The 20235-nt window shown below is 38.5% G+C and overlaps 2 protein-coding genes and 1 long non-coding RNA gene across 8 annotated transcripts in view; 1 reads left to right on the plus strand and 2 right to left on the minus strand.

Annotated features, from left to right (window-relative positions):
- CC2D2A (coiled-coil and C2 domain containing 2A) overlaps positions 1-8452 on the minus strand; it is a 66827-nt gene extending 58375 nt beyond the window's left edge. For 2 of the 5 annotated variants that reach the window (XM_068943341.1, XM_068943340.1), the window contains exons 1-4: positions 8377-8452; positions 6628-6688; positions 5846-5926; positions 5466-5562 (exon numbers count right to left, since the gene is read on the minus strand). In XM_068943341.1, the coding sequence (XP_068799442.1) occupies positions 5466-5562; positions 5846-5926; positions 6628-6666 (217 nt within the window). In that variant the 5' untranslated portion in view covers positions 6667-6688; positions 8377-8452. Of the gene's footprint in view, positions 1-5465; positions 5737-5845; positions 6113-6627; positions 6689-8376 lie in introns of those variants that run through there. The other 3 variants (XM_068943345.1, XM_068943343.1, XM_068943344.1) reach the window with 2 other exon arrangements.
- LOC138067234 (uncharacterized) lies at positions 5449-17838 on the plus strand. The gene is made up of 4 exons (XR_011141095.1): positions 5449-5599; positions 13889-13942; positions 16057-16314; positions 17466-17838. It is a non-coding gene; the product is annotated as an uncharacterized lncRNA (long non-coding RNA).
- The window catches only part of C1QTNF7 (C1q and TNF related 7), a 33920-nt gene continuing 31203 nt past the window's right edge, over positions 17519-20235 (minus strand). For both annotated transcript variants that reach the window (XM_009673260.2, XM_009673263.2), the window contains 2 exons: positions 19000-19245; positions 17519-18150 (listed from right to left, as the gene is read on the minus strand). In XM_009673260.2, the coding sequence (XP_009671555.2) occupies positions 17519-18150; positions 19000-19237 (870 nt within the window). In that variant the 5' untranslated portion in view covers positions 19238-19245. The remainder of the gene's footprint in view (positions 18151-18999; positions 19246-20235) is intronic.

The raw sequence follows: 20235 nt of genomic DNA on the forward strand, positions 1-20235 counted from the left end.
TGGTAACTAGCTTATATTTCCAAAAGGAGCAGCACTGTTCCAGAAAGAACACATTATCCACTATACTGGCACATGAAAAATGACTGGTGGAAGAAAAGACTAGCTCCTTCAGCTTTTATGGTTTGCTGTGCCTGTTCAGCTTGTTTTTCTGTTTTGTTTTCATTTTTTTAAATAATTTCAGAACACTATGACATTCTGGGTAAATTTTCCTAGTTATCTGCATTTACATAATTATATTACTTGTCAGTTCTTTGGGCCAAACACTGATTTGCTCTTTGGCCTTAGGAAAAAGCTCTGTTTGCCAAGGCAAAGGAACGCTTCAGGTTTATATAAGGCATTAAATTCACAAAAAGGAGATAATAAAGCAAAGGCTAAGGACTTAGAAGCGGTAATGTCACACATAACGTATATTATGGCTGATTTAATATTATTCTGAGAGCTGCATTTAATCTATCGGTGGCAGAAAATACTGTACTTAGGATACATAACTAAAAAATATTTAAAAGCTATCTACTATACCAAAGTCAAAGGGCAACCTAATTTCTTGGATGAACCTAGTCCACTATCATTTAGAAGGGAAAAAGTCTTTAAGATCAAACCACACGAATACTGATTCTGCTCAGAAACATCAAAAGACTTGGGAGTTTCTTAATCCTTTCAAATTACACAATTTACTGTCTGTATCTGTAAGAAGCATTCATTATATTCAGGAAGTTTCAAGAGAAAGAACAAGACACAAAATGAGTATTATTAGCATGAGACACATGAGAAGAAAGCAAGCATCCAATAACCATATCCTTATCAAGAGGAACACTGAAAAAAATGAGCCAGTACTCAGTAGAGAAGACTAAGAGATGACATACAGAAAAGTCTAATTATGTTTTGTCTTTTCTAACAAGGAATATAGTATCAGTGAGAACAAGACAAGAATTAATCACAGAGAAGAGCAGATCTAGATAAAATAAACATTCATCAGACTCAGCTGATTAAAAACCATTATTCTAGGGTATCTAATGACCTGGCTGAAGCAATATCAGAACTATCAGTGACTGTAAGAAATGATGGAGAATGGGAGAGTTCCAAAACAGTGAACAAGTGCCTATTTTTAAGAAATGGGAAAGAGAGGGCCGCAGAAGCATACAAGAGGCAATCTAACTTCAGTTCTACTAAAAACACTCATCCTATTCATAAGAACTTAAAAGAAACTAAGGCAAGAACCATGAGCAGGCCTAGATTAGCTCAGATCAAGATTAGCTCAGATCAAGATATGTCAATTTACTGTTCTTCAGCATGTATTTTACTAGGTCTTGTGAATAATGGAAAAAGCATACAGCTCGACTTTTGACTATGCCTTATAGAAAGTGTCACTCATTAGAAAGTATCTGGATGAAATGACCCCCCCCAAAAAGGGGAGGTAGTATGCAAGTCACTGGAAAACCACATTTATACAGAATTTTATTAATAAACTGTTACTTGCTTATCAAAATCCACAGTGAGCACATGCTTTCAGGCACTTGTCTCAATGTAATGCTTTTTAAAACTTGCATTAGTAATTTCATTGATGGAATAATACATAATCTGTGGCAATAACTGCCAGATGTCTCACATAAGTCACACTTCCTGAACGACTGAATTTGGAGGGATTTTGGTATAGCAGAAAAAAAGTTCAATATTCATCATGATTCTTTTTGACTTCTAGTCTATGCAATGCTGCTTTTTTCTCTGCATATATAATTTTGTTCTGTTGATGTGAAAGGACTCTATAGCCAAGTAATTTGTGCGTAGCTTCAAAATATATTTATAAAGTGGTAGTTAAAGATTGCTATCCACAAGAGCATTACTTCACAGGATAACCATTTCAGGCCTGTCAACAGCTGTATCAGAAAAGGGTGTATCATTCAGTTCAATATTCCTTGAACTAAAGTCTAGAATGTAAAATACCAGCCTAAGGGTATTTTCTTATTAATTTTACAATAATCACTCTAACCTAACTATCTAATAACAGAAAAGATAAACTATTGACAAAGCTTCCTGCATTCGTAAATCAAAATATTTTTAGTAATTGTCTATAAATACTACCATTAAACACACAAGTAGAAAATTCAGATAATGTGGGTGTTTATGGAAACTAATCCTGTAGATTTAACTCATAATAGAGTATAAAAGTTTAAGAGCAAGGGAATTTCTACTAAAGAGGATGACAGCATCTCTCATATCAAGCCTTTTTAAAAGGCACAGGTTTAAAAGATAAATGATTTGAAAGAAATCTGTTTTTCAATAAATACTTAGCTATCCAATTTAATTTAAATGAAATATACAAAAATTGCTAAATATAAATTTTCCACGACGCGCTGTACCAAGCTACATTTTAAATCTATTAGAAATAAACGTAAAAGAAAGTGCCTGCAGTAAAGCACAAAGAATAGCTAATGCAAGTTCTTAAAGTTAAGAAACTTCAGAAACACTGTTGCTGCTTCCTCCCAGCCTTTTGAGATGGAACTGTATGTGTGGTTTAAAACGCACAAATAAAACATGCACAACAGTCACATATCCCTGTGCAGGAAGAACAGATGAAGGGAGGCTTCCAGCATGCTGCTGTACATAGAGAACAGGAGAGAGGAAGAACAGTTAGGAATTTCCAGTTTGGGCCTTTAAAAAAAAAAAAAAGGAAACACAGAAAAAAACCTCCCAACAAGTAATAACAGCTCAGGATCCTTGCAGAGTTTGCACAGCAGTGCCACCATTGGTAGAATATGGCTCAGGAGCAGGATTTCTAACAACCTGAACTCTTTCCTGAACTGCTGAGAATTAACTAGAGCACTTTTATGTTGGTAGTGTAAATATCCTACCATGGCTCCATATTTTCCTTTGGGAAGATCTAATAAGGAAGCTGGATAGCGAAATTAAGGCAGAACTGAGAGCCTGAAAATGTCTTCTAATAAGCCTTTTTATTGATTTCATCAGTACTTGGAAAAGCCTGAAATCAGCAGGGCTCTATGCGACTCTATAGAAACCTAGAACTGCTCCAAATGCCACACTACCAATCCCATATCTGAACAGGATGCAGAAACCAGGCGTAAGGGAAAGCAGATGCACCCAAAAGTTATGCTGTGGCAAAGCATCAGCGTTGACTGAAAGAAAAGAGGGAATCCTGACTTCCACCCCCAGCCCTAGAAGCACCTCTGTATTTTGCACAGATACAATGATTGTATAGAAATGCATGCTCAGACATTCCGAAAACTTTAACTAAAAAATTAAAAAAAAAAAAAAACAGCAAGAGCAAAAATAAAGATTTTGCAACACAGTAGCTGTCCTGACTTCACAAGGCAACAGCTATCAGAAGCCAGGCTTTTTCTTTAAAACAGCACATGATTTGCAACTGTTATTTATTCGTCTAAGTAGTGGACTAACAGCAAACTTTTTTGATTTAAGAAAATTATTTAGGGATCCAAGCACATGCAAAATTATATTACAGGAAAATAATAAATTTCTGCCATTGGACTGCATTAAAAAAAGTAAAGATCAATTAAACACTTGAAATACTAATATTGACAAAAAGACACTCTGTAGTGAATATTAAGTGAAGAAATAGTTAATGGATATGTTTCAAAATAAACATTGCCAGACTGCGAAGAGAATGACAAAGGGATAGTACAATGCTAGGCATACAATAAAACAAATATTCTGGGGACATCATGTGCTGAAAATGCCACAAACATCACCCACTTCCCACTTGGGTTAAAATACAATTTCCACAATGCATAAATTTAATATAAACAATGAGCAAATATGTAGACAACCATGACAAACTAAAAAGGCACAAGAATAGAGGCAAAGTATTATCGCAGACACTAAAACAAAAACCAAAACAAAATAGCAGAGGACTGTCTACGTGGAGTTTCTCAATGGCAACTGGGAAATAGCAGTTTTTATAGTGGGATGTTTTTGTTAGTTATCATTGATGAGACAATGGTAAGCAGAAATTCACGTGCAGATCACCAGCCCAGTAAAGGTAGTGAGGAACTGAAAAGGCATCTATTTTTACCTTATGACTGGGCAAAACACTAGCAAACAAACTTTAGCGATATCATATTCAAAGATTCATATAGAAGGTGATAATTTAAATTACTTATAAACCTATCAGATTGAGCTCCAGGTGAAAGAAAAAAACCCCCCACAACTCTGAAAGTAGTTCTAGATCGATCAGTGAAGACTGTGACTCAAGATGCAGTCCTTCTACAAATTTTAAATGCATGAAAAAAAAATTAGAATAATAAAGTATACTGCAATTAGGTAAACCAATGACACAGTCTAATTCAAACCATATGCAGTACTTTTCACTCAATCGCAACAAAGTTAGCGGAATTTGAGAGATTTCAGAAGAAGCAACAAGAAGGAGTAATGGAAAAACGCTTAAAAAAATAATTTATCACAGAAGGGAACTAATGGCTAATGTTCTTCTCAGAGCACTGCTGTGCTGTTTTGTTTATTCTTAGAAAATGAGCTTCTGTTAGGGAAAACAACTGTCTCTAGAGGGTTTCTCTTTACTTCCCCATGCAATCAATTGTAAAAACTATTTGGACTCCCATCTGTCAACAGTGGCTAATTTCCTAGCACAAACTGTCACAATCAGACTCAGAAAAACACTCAAAAGAACAAATGATAACTACACTGATTTTAAAAGACTGGGAAACATCAAACATCCCTGAGCTGTAGATGTCTGTAACGAATATCATTTGTCAATAAAAGGAGGAAGATCTATGACCTTATTTTATATTACCTTATCCCCAAAATATTGATGAAAAGCTGAGCATGTTTATACTGTTGTGAATTTTGGTTTTATTGACTTTTTAATTCGCAGTTCCATTAACACTTTTGTGTGTCCTACTTACGTAATTCCATAAAAACCTTGTAGTGAGAGTCACAGTATTAATGTTCCCTCAAGTATTTCACAGAAACACTGCAGACAAAGATCCCGCCACAGAAACTGAGGATGACTTTTTGAATACCAGCAGCCTCCACGCTCTCCAAGCGCACAGTAAGACACTGCCCTTCTGCAGGTTCACGCTACCTCACTCTTGCATACAGATTTCATGCTCCATTTCCCACATGCAAAGTAAAATACCCTGGCAATAAATCCATACACTGTCATAATCATGAACGAGACTTAAAGCAGAAGAGGCTGTGCTTTGCCTTTGCAGGTTATGCACAGGCTAACGTTCAGTTACGGCAATACTGCGTGCCCACACGCGCCTTTTTGGAAACTGTTTATTTTATACAAGAACTTTTAATAATCAAGCGGTATTTCAGTGATACAGAAGAACGTTTTCCTGTGCAAATCCACCAAACTCATCAGGCTCTGCAGGGACGCCCACAGCCGTTGCGGGCCCCGGCCGCCCGGCGGCCCCTCCCGCCGCTCCGCCCCGCCCCTCCCGCCGCGCCGCAGCCGTTGGACGGTGACTCACCGCGCGGCGGCGGAGCGGCCGCCATGCTGGCGCGGCTCCCTTCCGGCGGCGGCGGCGGCGGCGGCGAAAGCTCGGGGGCACCGTCAGCTTCCCGCAGCTGCAGTGGGGCAGAGACGGAGCAGGAGAACGCATGAGTAGGATGGGGGTGAGGGGAGCGGGGGAAAGACGGCGAGAGCCGCGACCTGCCGCTGACCCGGCCCCGTGGGGGTCCCCCGAGCCTGCGGCGGAGGGGGCGGGCGGGAGCGCGCGTGCGCCGCGCCCGAGGCCGCTTGCGCATGCGCGGCCGCGTGCGGCGCGCTGAGGGCGGCCCACGGCGGCGGGCCGGCGGCTGCTGGCGCTGCGGAGCCGCCCGTCGCAAATGAACAAATGAACACCCTCACCGGTTTTCTTCTTCGGTGCCTGTGGGCTGTCAAGGTCCGCTTCAGCCTTTCAACCTGGGCAGCGTCCTCATCCAGGAAATCCTTTCAGAGAGAGGGAGTTGTGCTGTGGGCCGCAGACTGGGCCCCTCTCCCGGCCCACAGAAGTCATCTGTTACTCTTATCAAGTGCTGCGATTTAAGCAGTTTTGCCTGTCTGTATTTCACTGATGTCGTTTGCAGGCCCCAGTCCTGAAACTCGTGACACGTGGCTGAAGTTACGCAAATGTGTGGAGGGTAGTAAGGATTAGCAGGGTTAAAGCCGAAGGTCATCTCTAGAGCATTTTTTCATTTCATCTCCTCCTGTCAGCTACCTGTTTGGCCATGACATAACATGCTTCTCTAGGCACAGTTTAAACACAAATGCAGTTGCCCAACTAAAAAAGTAGCTCTACTGATTAGTAACCTCCTGTTCTTATAACGCACTCGAGCTTAAAATACATTTCACTAATAATTTAATCCAGCCAATATGTTACACCAATGTGAAACAATAGCAATGTATATAAAAAGTGTATATTTCACACCATGTGGTTATGATTATAATGTATTTGCCCAGAAATATAATAATTATACAAGCCTCTGTTAATTAGTACTCACTGTACAGAGCTAGGGAACAACAAGAGCATATAAGGTAATTTTAGTAACACTAAAACGTCTTATAGGTCAGTTACGTATGCAAAAAATCCCTGTCACTCTCACTGAGAAATGATGTTAAAACGGTTTTGTCTCAACTAAGGGGACACTAACCTCCATGATTATCATCCGGGATTCTTCACTGCAGTCCATCTATTCAGTAGCTCACACCTGGCTGGCAGAACCAAAACACAGAAACTGTGAGCAGTTATTTTACAGTCAGAGACACTTTACTGTGTGCACACTGATCATTCCATGTGACCTGTGCACCCTGAACACTCAAATGATGTACCATTTAACATGTAGTCTTAATAGTTTAAAAAAATGCTATTTTTTTGAAAACTGAGTAATTCAAAATACATGTGTCAGTTTATTTAATAATTCTATATAACAGTGAATAAAGTGAGCCACTATATGAAGGTCACCTGTTGCATGTTTTTTTATAAATAACCCACCCAGAGTCCATAAAGTCTCCTGACCAGAGAGCAGATTCACAGAAATTCAGATGTCAGAGACATGTTCAATCCCTTTCTTCTCTCTCAGCATTGGGCTTGCTTGACATTTCATGTTTACCAAGTCTGAAATCCATCAAATTACTATGATTTTATATACACCAGGAAGTTGTAGTTGATTACAAACATTCGAAGAATTTTTTAGTTAAATTGGTACAACTCAATTCATTACTACTATTGTTTCAGTTTCTTGTACTGCACTGCATTACCTTTAATCAACAGGGAAGTGCCTTTGGCCTGCACCACCATAGCTGCACTAGTGCAAAATCCAAGTGTTGATTTACTAATCTAAAAATGACTCACAGCAGCATAATTTAGTCTGGATTTCAAAATTCCCATGAAAGGACTCACAGGATTGAGACATATGAGACATGTTTTCATATCTGGCTGAATCTCTCCGTTAGCCAGAGGGCTAACGGAGGCCGACACAGGTCATCCTTGGTTTCTCCATCCTTTTTAGTACTGGGCATGTAAAGGCTCTTTCACTCTTACTTCAAATAATGTTTTCAGGCCAGGCAAGGCTGGTCTTCAAACTCCTCTTTATCTTTTAGGAGGTGCCTAAAAAATGGAGGAGGAGCCAATGGAGGATGTAGGAAGGTGGTAAATAATTGCATTATCTCCTGCCTAAGGATTAGTACTTACCAGCTACTAGGCCCAAAGGATTTTCAGGTTGCCAGACAGCTTCCCTGACTAGCACAGTGAGGAACTTGCCCTGAGCAAGTGTTTTCGTTAGACAGATGTGACTATGTGCCAAACCACCTTTGTATTCATCTCAGTACCAGTTCCCTCTGTAAGTATGTTGCACTAGTGTGAAGAAGGACATGGCTGAAAATTGGAATGTTTCCTTGCTGCGTGCAAGTCTCATCAAATGCCATCCTCGTGGCAGAGAAAATACCGCACTGCAAGAATCTGCAGCATTTTTATTACTCAGCACAGAAGTCTTTTTCATATCAAGCATTTACATAACAGATTTAAACAGTCTTATCTTACAGGCACATGTAAATGGAAAATGCCACAACATAGGTGAAGACCAGTATAGCCACTGTCTTTAACAATTTTCTAGCATTTCTTGAAAGCAAATACTACAGCAGGCATTTAAAAATGTAATAAACAACTGAATGTAAGAACTATAAAGCTCTCTCTCAGCTCAGAGGTTGTTTCTAAAGCACTTAAAACTGAAAACAGAAGTACAGTGAAGTTTCTCTAACTTCTCTTTGAAAAAAAAGATTACTTTGAAAATGTGTGAAAAATAATTTTGAAGATTTTGGATTCTTAAATCGGCCTCATGCATGAAAGCAAGGAAAACACAGTGGTATTTAAAGAGGTCTAAAAGAAAGCATTTGTTTCCTACCTGGGTTTTCTTATGCAGCAGCTCCAGGACTACAGACAACAGCCAGCCACAAACACTCTCAGCCTAGCAACAGGCTGTAAGGAAACCACTGGCCTTCCTTTTTAAAGAGAAAGAGTCAGATTCCCTCCCATAAGCCACTGAAAAAAAAAACCCTGGAAAATGTCTTTTTTATAAACTATTTTTCTAAAGGAAAAGGGAGTGAGAAAGTCATGAATAAAGCATAGGGAAGAGGAAGCGCTTAAAGCTTCTGCAAACATCTACACATTTCAATTACTGCAGTAACTTGGAAAAGAATATGCATTGTATATTTTTGCAGGATCGGAAATGATTATTTCTGACTGAAATACAATAAAAATAGTCACTCTTCCTAACTTTAAGGACCTAGCTCTGCTAAATTATCTGGCTGATTTCTCTATACTTCCTCTGTAACCAGAGGAGAAGCATATGCTATCCATGGGACATGTAAGATTCAAAGCAATTAAGTTATATATTCCTGAATGTAAATTGTTTGCTGAGGAGCATACCTCCCCCTGCTGACTACAGGGTGATAGTAGACCCCTAGTTTAGACTACATGCCAACATTCAGATAAGCAAAATTTACTTGGATGAATTTCAGTCTGAATTTCAACCCTGACATTAATGATGTAAGGATAAATCCTTAAAGTGGACTTTACTTCAAGTAAAGTTACTATCCAGCAGTTTTTCAAGTGCTATCTCTGTTTTCCAATGCATTAAAATATTCAGAAAGAATATTAACCCAAATTGTATCAAGAAGACAGCTGTATCCTATTGTTTACAGACGATCCTAACGGATCAACATAAGTCTCAGCAAACTTCTTAGCCTGTAATTTTTGGGAAAAGTCACAGGAAACATAGCACACTGGAAAAAAAAAAAAGAAGTATAAGCTTTCAGCAGCTGCACTTTGCCAAGACAGGCTTTTTACCACATCAAGACTAAAAAGGTATCTCTAAATGATCTGACTTTGGAGGAGGAAGACCATGAAACCAAAGTAGTAAGTAAGACAAATGATAGGACTTCTTATTTTTAAAGTTTTTACTGTATTATATTACTTCCATAGCAGAATAAAAGAAGGGTATCAAGGTTTCATTCAGATTTCTCTAGAGGCTGCTTAACGGGAAATACAATCCCTGACACCCCTGGCTAGAGAAGCAGTGGAGGGATGGGTTATCTGCTTGTTGAGTGCTCACAACCATCTTACCTAGATACTAGCAGTGGAAGGAGTATCTTAGCAGTTCCAGATAGTTTGTAGAAATGTGGACTTGTATACAATTCCTAACTTTTACAGGTACAAAGTAATTGATACTATTCCTATCAAGTATAGAGAGGGTCTTTTTTGCTGCACTGAATTTGGTGAACAGTAATTTCTTATCTAAACATTTGTATTAATATCTTCCTTATGAACGGAATAAATGTTATTGCTGATACCAAATGGAGCTGTTATTAGACCTGGTTATCCTTGCCCCTTCGTAACATCTGCAGGTCCATTACTGCAAAGTTTTAGTACCTAAAGTGACATGAAAAGAGGTGGCTAAGTTGTTTCCTATTTCTGAGTACTGTTGTTATCAAAAAGGGGTTCATGGGAAGAAGCAAACAGTCACAGTAGAGAAAAGATTGGGTGTAAGCGTTTTTAATTTGCAGAGAGGAACTATCACGGCTAGGAAACACCTTACGTGCCAACAGATTACAAGAAGGGGAGAGGAATGTGATCAGGAGAGCGGTTTGGTGCGGCACATGCACATACGCAGCAGTGAGCCTCCAGTGCCTGCTGAGCTTCACTGTATCACCGTGGAAGTGATCCAGTGGGTGAGCCTTCATATAGGGTTTTGGCAATGAATCACATTAAACATCTTGTTTTGCTAATAAGTCTGCTTCCCAACAATTTATTCTAGTTTCAGAAACAGTTATGCAAACAATTTAAATGATGGACAAATATGAATAGCGTTACATAAGGAACATCACTACACTACCCTGGAGGAGCAGTGGGGGACCTTTGCCTAGCAGGATGGAGAGCTACGTAAAAAACACGTCAGTACAATGGCTGTACTCACAGGAGAAATACAGAATTCAAACCACATACGTTTCCCGGAGCTAGGTTCAACACATTTATTTCAGCCAGTATTATAAAAACAACAGCAAGGCCAATGTCTGATTACCCTGGACAGCAGATGTCGTGCTCTGAATGAGCTGTCTCGACTTTGTTAGGTGTAACACTGTCACTCGCTTAGGCATAAGCTGTTATTTTGCTAATGACAGCCCAGGATGACCTTTGGCACAGGCAGAGCAGACAAACAAACTATGCAACAAACCATGGGGCGAAGCAAAATCATAATGCTGGTCCTCAATAACCAGCAGTTGCAGCTGTGCCGCTAGGCTGGCGGCCGCCACGCTGCCTCTGCCCCGTTCCCACACCTCTTGCTGCAGGGATGGGAGACCCCCGGGGCCAGCTGCCCAAAAAGAGGCAGCCCAGGGAGCGAGGGCTGGAGGCGGGCTGGGCTTCCCCTCCCTCGCCCTCCCTCGCTCGCGGGAGAGCTGTCACACGCTTTGTCCGCGTCCTCGCCCTCTGGGACATGCGGCCACCCTGTCCTGCCTATGGCACAGGGATTGCCGGCCCGATGACCTGAGGGAGAGCAGTTTTAAGATGAATAGCAAGCAACAAAGGATAGAGTTTATTTTCAGTTTGCAAGGATAAAGTAAGGTCAGGAATGCCATGTACAGCTCTTTTATCCTGCAGAATCAAAGCCAAATCCTGTAACAACAAATGGAAACAGAAGCAAAATTCCAATTCTTACGACATCCATACAGCATCTACAAAATATGAGGACATGTTGCTGCATTCTTAGAAGAGCTAGTATATGCAGCTCTAAAATGATCCCAATTTCAGGGAGATAGATAACCAAGGGGGAGCAAATTGTGCTCATCTTGATTTTCTTTAACTGATTGCACCTTGCTCCAACATGATAGAAAATCACAATAAAATGCCCTCAGATTTGTCAGAGAAGAAAAAGAAATCACTGCTCATTACCAGAACATCTGACAGAATATAGGTGACTACAGGTGGTGCTGGAGAGGAGCAAAGCTGCCGCTTGGACATCAGCATCAGTGGCAGACTAGTTTTTCCGATGATTAAAGAGACTGTTTTTCAACTCAAAGTTTTAAATCCTTTCCACCGTACGCTGCGGAAAGTGCTAGTGGGTGCCATTAGCTCTGTGGGTGCTAAAAAGTCACAAAGTACGTTATTCTTTATACACTTTACTCAGTTCTAGAAATCTTACCTACTCTTGCCAAGAGGTCACTTCTGGAGCATTCTGAACATGATTCTGAACTCATTTATCCCTTTTTCAAGAATTCAAAGGTTTTGTTCCTTTGTTAACACTACATTAACAAGGTGATTTTTGTGAATATTTTGTATTGTGTCTAGGATTCTGACAGGTGCTTTAAATTTGAAAAGAAACAAATTTGTCATTTCCTTGGTGTATGCAGAAACATTCTAGGATATATTTAGGTTTCCTACACCTCAAATTAAGTCTCCTTTGAAAGTCAGGTATTTTCTATATACTTGAATGTGTTGAATTTGGCGACATGAAAAGATTATCTAGCCCGCCTTAATAAACTGTAATAATATTCTGGAGGATAGCCAAGTTAATGCAATTGAAGGTGTCCCAGGAGGAACTTGAGCAGTACTTGACAGGTGCTGTGACAAGAGGTCCCTTGCATCTTTGTAAGGGTGATTCCGTGTTCTGCTGGTCAATCCAAGCTTTCTTTTTAGTTATAAGGCGTGTAATTTGCCATACTAAATTAAGCCACTTTTCCCACTTAGCAGGTTGCTCTCCAAGAGCAGAAATCTTATTTAACTTTTGCCATCTCAAAGTTAAATTCTAACCTAAGCTAGTCAATTTGGTGTCCCTCACTATTAATGCAAGAAGGCAGGTACCTCCAGATTTTTTGTCTTAAAGTAGTTCTCTAGTATAGTTGTCCGTATCTTTGCAGTGATGACAGGAGAGCTAACAACTGGCTTAACCTACGCACTGATCTTTTAGAGACTGCAGTCAGATGAACTTCATGCTAATATTTGCTGCTTCAGGAACAATCTACATCTAGGAAAAAGTTTCCTTCCAGCCCCCATCAGGTAGAGGCTGGACCATACCAAAGTAATTATACTCAGAATTGAGGGTTATAAGCCATATACCAAATAGTTCAAAATACCTTTTTTTGTAACGTATGTACTACTAAACTGTAGGTATTATCGTCAATATCAATGTATAATTGGTGTACTTAATTTTTCTTTTGCTTTAGGTAATAACTCTCATGAGTTGGTACGATGTATAAAAAAGGCAAAATCAAGTATCAGACACTGAGAACTTCCTTAAAGTACACAGAATTTTTTCATGCCCGTATGAGGAAGAATTGTGCCTCTGATATGTCAGAAACACTGATATAGCCCCAGCTGGCAATGTTGACTTAAGTGAATACACTGAAATGAATATTACCTCTCAGCGTTCTGTAAGCTGAAGTCTAAATAGTTTATACCGAAACAAATAAAATGCTTCTTCAAAAATATATTTACTCCTTGAGAAAGATATACCAGTGAAATGAAACCGTGCAGGTGCAACTCAGCAGGTGAAATAGCAGCAGCCCATTGTAATATATTCCTTTCTCAACTATGTTAATTTCCTGCTTACTCTAATGTGTTTTTTCTTGGATGGAGTTCATCACCTACTGAAATACATATATAAAGTATGCCAAATTGCCATTTAAAACAAGTTCCTACTTACCAAATTGGTAGTACAATGCTGATTTAGTTAACCTGAATATAAAATAAATGCCAGTGGGTAAATTAAACCTGTTAGTAAAAAGTGAGTGTTTCAATAAATGTGTTAGTGAATAAATATGAACTGAACTTAGTGGGTGACCTGTGGAAGGCAGATAAAAAGGAAGTATTATACAAACAGCACCAACTAGTGAAACAGACAGTAGGGGACAAAACCAGCTGCTTGTCAGATTTTTATATTTTCACCTATCATAAAAACACATGAATGCTATTAGGTAGAGTTAAAAAGATTTGAAGAATGTAGGTTACTTTTTCAATACTTATTTCTATTGGTACTTTTTTCCTCTATGTTGTCTGAACATTGTAAATAACTCTTCAGGACTAATTTTATATATCGCTGCCTGAAAAATTTGTATAGCAGCATAAACCATATGGATTTGAATACCAGTAGTGAAGAAAAAGAAGGTATTTAACTGAAATTAACATACCCGTAACTATTTGAAGATGGAGTTTCTAGTGCATTTAAAATGTTTAATTAGGTATCTAGGTTAAAAATGTTCAGCAATGGAACATGGGACTGATCTTTCTTGTCACTCTATAACATATAAAGAATGTCTGGAAGAAAAAAAGGTTTGGGGAGTATTTTGTTTGAAAGAACTTTGTTGTTTACTTATGTATATTTGCACACATATCTCCCAAGTAAATATATATTTTTTCCTTAGGAATCTCAAGAACATGAATCTTAATGTTGTTGGATGATTTCCCGGCAGTCTCAGGTTTGTATGAATTCTTGCTGCCTTGCCCAGAAAGCCCAAGAGCTGGTGCGGCAACAAAGTCATGCTTTCCCCCTCGGATTATTCCCTGCTAATACTGATTTCTCTCTTCTCACTGTAGAGAAAGTCTAGATAACTTACTTAGTCCAGATGCCTAATTTTATATGACACTGTGGCATGTGCAGAATGCTGTATAAACTATGTAGAAATCTTTGATTAACTTCAACTTTAATGCCAAAGAGATTCTGCTGTTTTTTATCCTACAGCATGACTATGGTTCATTGGTTATGAAGCCAAACCAAACCAAACACCTCACCTAGGATGCAAATAGAGGATGCAGTTATCCTGGACTCTAGCCCAAGATATTTTTGATATAAATTCATATTTAGGCAGATGAATACACCTAGTGACACAGCATGCCATCAAAATTATCTACTTTCAAGTGAAACAACAGGGGTAACGAGGATTTACCTCAGGATAGTGTCTTGACTTCCCAAATGAGGGAAGGGATACATGCTACTTGTATGTATGTATGTATGTATGTACGTGTATGTGTGTGTGTGTATATACATATGTATATGTATATTGTCCATACATGTGGAAAAGACATTCTTCTTGCCAAAACCTAGAGGAATAATTTAACAGATTTTTTTTGGTTTCCAACAGTTTGTGCCAAAATATTAGGCCACTCAAAAAACTGCATAATCCAAATGGGAAAAGTTAGGGAACCTAAAATGACTTTTCAATGATTGTACGAACATAAATCTAAAATTATCAAGTAGAAAGAGGCAGTAACTCTTGATTTACTTATTCCCATGAAGTAATTTTCAACATAGGTGTGGTTAAAGCACATCTTTTATATTTATTTCATTCACTTTTACAAGATTATTGCAGGGAAGCAGCTTGCTTTTAGTTAGGATTGCAACCAGTAACCTTTCATTATAAAGCCCTATTTTTTCTCTATTTAATGTTCACGAATCAGTTTTGTCTAAAAATTGCCAAATTTATGCTAACTACCAAATATGTTCCTGCATCGTCCAAAGAAAACCAGTCACACTCTTTTCTTAAGTATTACTTTATAGGAAATTTTCTAACTCGAAGGTTTGAAGCATTTTTAAATTTTCCCCGTAATAAAGATTGAGTTGTTACTCTTAATATAAACTTTCTGCTGAGCCAGATGTTGTAAACCAATTTTCATTTTTTTTAGTTAAAATAAATATATGACTAAATGCTTTTATTAATTGCTTTTGTTGCACAATGTACACATTGTATGTCCAATCGTGCATCCATTGAATCATGCTTCGTGGGAGTTATGGGCCCAATATGCTTGTCAGTTATGTCCTATGATGTTTCACTGCAGGCAGCTCTGGGCACTCCTGATAGTCCTTCTTTTTGCTTTGTAAAGTCACTGATAGCTCTGAAGAATTGGCATAAATCATTGTTGTAGAAATGATGATTAAGGAGCATTTTGTGCTTAATTTACAGATGTACACATGATTAGAGATTACAATGATAAACCGAATCTGTAAGTGTTCTCTTTATATTTTCACAGGAAGCAGCCCTTGTATAATACTAATAAATTAGATGTCTGGCTGGAAAATGATCCACTTCCATCTTCCACTGTCCAATAAAATAAAAATTGTACAAGTATTGCTTGTTCTTTGATTTGTGGACAGAACTTTACACCTATTCACTGCGTAAAGCAGCAGTCGTACCCAAAGACATGCATGTTAGTGCATATCTGTATAGCTGGGGAAATGAGAGGACAGATACAATGAGCACAGATTAATGTTCCATACATAACTGTAGTGCTAACATTTCCTCGTATTGCAATGTCAACAATATTTTGTGCAATTTTATTTGGTTGTAATTTTCTTAATTAAATCAAGTACACAGAAAAAAACAGAAATTCATCCCTTTGTGAGTCATCAACAAAGTGGGAGTAGGTGTTGTATAACAAGGACCAGATAGCATTTGAAACTATCTGAATAACTGTTAGAAATAACAGGCTTCTGTAAACCTGAGACTAATAAAATAAAATCAATAAAATTGCAATTTCTTGTGGAGTAACTACATCTCTAAACACTCAGTTAAAGACTTCTAATCTTGACTTACAGGTATTGAGTGCCGAAGAACTCGTGATGTTCCTAGGTGCTTTTTACAACGATTGATTACCACCACTGGCAAAACATGTGTCTTGTTTCCAATGGGAATTTATACAGTCTCTCACTGTTGGATCTTGTTTTCTGATGGCATGAAGTGCCAGCTACTACCAGAAATTTTATCACTGGACGGGTACCTACGGACTGCAATCAAATCACCTCTTAACCTTCCCACTGACAGGAAAAATGAATTGACCTTCTTAGGTCTCTCGGGTAACCCACGTGGCCAGAATTGCGATCTTTTTTTTTCAATTTTCCATTAACTTTTTGAAATGTTGACATGAGTAACAGTTTCATAAGTAATACTACTCCCTATTCCTTCTTGTTATGTAATTCCACAGATGTGTAATTTCACTGATCGTAGCGCCAAAGTCCTGCAGCAACAGCCTACTCTGATGACTCATCTTTAGCTGATTATCCGTGATGGGTCATGTACCTTTTCCAAGGTCAATGAATTTCTGCAGTCCTTCATCTTGTCTATGACTTGTATTCATTGTATTGCATTCGGCCGTGTTAGAATACACGCCTAAATTGCTTGTGTGACTCAATTTGTTCTATATAATTCATCCTCATTACTGGTTACTGTTCTATCGTTTTATTGGCACCCATAAATTTTGTAAGCAAAAAGTTTGTATTTTCTTCCACATTTTTCAGAAAAATACCGAATAATACTGGAGAAATAGTGAATCCTCTTGAAGTTGAATTGAAAATACCCACATTGGACACTGATTGTCTCTGCAAGTTTTCAGTTCTCCCAGACAGTTTTAAGCTATTTTATATGTTTAATACCTTTATTTTGTTCTTTTATCCCTGTCATGGGGCAGTCCTCAGCCGGTAAAGGTCTGCATGATTTAGGAGGTGGGCTAACACTGAATATCTTTTGTTGGTATAAATATCAGATGCGTTGTGCTTGTGACCTGTTTGGGTGAATTCTGGAGCAGCTATTCCTATTTTTTTGCTTTCCATTTTCTAAATCAGTGTTTTGTCTATTTTTAATGTCTTTCCCATCTTAAAATTACCAAAGATGATATATCTGTCAATTGTTCAATTTTATTTTAATATCATATAGAAAATATCCATTCTAAATTTCAACTTGATATATTTTACATATAAAAATGTACATTATCTTAAATTTGCTTAAATAGTATTATAAATGTAACTTTCAAGAAGAGTCAGTCTTGGAGTGATGCAGTCTTTTATTAATTATTCCTTTTGTTCCCCTTTGTTCCTTTTGTTATCCCTGCTGTTTGGTAAAGAATCCAATTTAGATTCTAGAAGCATTCTTCTGAACTTCTGAATTTGGTTCATGTCAAAGCAAAAATCAACTCCCATATTATTTCTGTTTGTCTCCTATGGCTGGCCAGATAAAATCCTCCTTCGGACTGTCCAGTTTGGATGTGATTTGACATCATCCACTTCAGAGCTCGTCTTCGTCTGATAAAGCATCAAGATAATCTGTATCAACATATAAGAGGAATCCAGAAAACAAACTGTCTGCCCATGTTGGATCTGAAAAGAGACCATTCTGGTCAGTGTAGAAGATCTCAAGCCACACTTCATCTTCTGGCTGAAGGTAGATCACTGTGGATCCAGATGCTACATCATGGTTTCCTGTGTTCGCATCAAATGTCTTTATCCGGTACTTTCCATTATGAACGAGCCCAATTGCAAGATGCTTATTTGCTAAGGTGATATCATAAGAAAAATAATAAATCCCTGGGATGGCACATATAAACTTTCCCGTGGAAGGATTGTAATGTTCACCCTCATTGAAGAGGACTTTATTGAATACAATTGGTAATCTTTCCTCTGGGTAGCTGGTGGTGATGCCAACCGAAAAGGCAGATTTCAGCACTATCTTTCCACACTTACAGAACCCTGGTGCACCTGGCTCTCCTCGGTCTCCTTTATCTCCCTTAGGTCCAGGTGGTCCAGCTGGACCTACTTCACCTTTGGCACCAGTCAATCCTCCAGGTCCTTTTTTACCAGACTGACCTTGGTCTCCTTTCTCTCCAGCTGGTCCTAAAGGCCCAGTCTTCCCTCTTAAACCTTCAAAAACATTTTAAGTTAGTTAATCATTACACAGATCATCTCAGTAAATGATTGTGTGGGCTAATGTGTATGTCTGAACAAACAAGAAAAACAAAGTCAGAATTTCAAAATATTCCAAAAGTACTTTCAGAATGCTTCTGGTGACTTTGTGGAAGGAATGGCATGTTGGAACAGGGGCCAGACTCTACTGTCTATAAGTCTTTTGTTTCTATATGCCTAGTTTTCGTCATACTTCTTGATTACACATACTAACTACATACATCTGCAATTTTTTCACATCATTGAAGGAATTTATATATAATCACTCCATTGCTGACTGAAGTTTTGACACTGCTGATGGGAAAGCTAGCAGCATGGTTACCTATATAATGGTCCTTACGCACAAAATATTTCCTACCGTTTGAGCATTTTACTGTGTACTAAAGTACTTGTTAACCTTTTATTCCAGGGTAATGGCACAAATGAGACTAATTATTTGACACCACTGCTGCCACACATACTTCTTTCCCCAAACTTTTAGCATTTAGCCAAGGAAGTCTATACATTTATATTTATTTACATATATTTCAGTATATGTAGATTTCAGTATATATACCTATCTAAATATATATAAAAATATTTTATTTCCCTATATATACATGCATACACACAGACACACAGACATATACACACATTCATCTTTTATATGTGTATTTTTGTGTGTATATATATATAGTATGTGTGTATGTATGTATGTATACACACACACACACACCCACACACACACACCCACACACCTATATGAAACAGTGATGAACGATCTTAATTTGTTGGCCTACTGCATTAGTTTACATGAATATTCAATACCTGCACTCCCTTTTTCACCTTTTTCTCCCTTCCTGCCATCTCTACCATCTCTTCCTGGAAGACCAATACGTCCATGTGGCCCTGGGGATCCATTAGCTCCAGGAGGACCTGCAGGACCTGGCAAACCAGGTATGCTACAAATATATCTCGTGTAGTAATTTTCTCCTTTGAACTGGCTTTGAAGAGGTTGTTCGCTTGTATAGATGGCAAAACTTGTAATGTAAAGCAACACAAACATCCTCGTATCTGGAAGAAATACATATGTATAAGACTATTTATGCATATTGTTACACTCTAGTCTTTAGATGGCTCTGAATGTAATTATAAGTGTTAGACTACAATGCATTATGCACATACACACACACACAGAGGGAGATCAAACTGGGATTTCTGGAATAGCAGCATAAACATTTTGAACCTGTACATGAGGCAGACAAGAAAGTCTGTTGTATTGAATCTTTTCTTAGTCACAGTATGTATTGCTCTATGTCTTCCAAATAGCCCGTAAACACACATAGTATACCTGACAAATACCAGCTTATTTAGACCAAATTTTGACACTTTTAAAAAAGAACGTGGATTTTTCAGTGCAAAGCCCTTTGCATGTATAGTTTATTTTGTCTTAGGGACTTGTACAAGCTTTACTGAGAAAACGCTCTTTTCCTGGAGAGTATTCTATCCAGACTATAAAGATCTGCCAATGGGAACAGTCTTTTCTAGCAAGGACAAAGCTTACACCTTTATTTCGTTCTGAAGCCCTCATGATTGTAATTAAATCTCCAACCAGAGTAACTGTAGCAGAAACTTTCTAGGTCTGCAGAAAAGGTGCTAGTAAGAGACCTACAGCTTCACTATTTAGTAGTAAACCCTTATGGTACCAGCACAAGTAACTACTTCAGTGTAATCAATCAAGTAGAATCAGACAGCTGCTCTGTGAGTGAAGAATGAAGTGTGAAGGGGCTGCTAATCACAGAATCACAGAATCAGAGAACAGTTGAGGTTAGAAAGGACCTCTGGAGATCATCTAGTCCAACCCCCCTGCTCAAGCAGGGTCTTCTAGAGCATATTGCCCAGGATCACATCCAGGTGGGTTTTGAATATCTCCAGTGAAGGAGACTCCACAACCTCCTCTCTGGGCAACCTGTGCCAGTGCTCTGTCACCTTTACAGGAAAGAAATTTTTCCTCATGTTCAGATGCAACTTCCTGTGGTTCAGTTTCTGCCCGTTGCCTCTTGT

Source organism: Struthio camelus, chromosome 4, assembly GCF_040807025.1.
Source record: "Struthio camelus isolate bStrCam1 chromosome 4, bStrCam1.hap1, whole genome shotgun sequence".
NCBI classification, from domain to species: domain Eukaryota; kingdom Metazoa; phylum Chordata; class Aves; order Struthioniformes; family Struthionidae; genus Struthio; species Struthio camelus.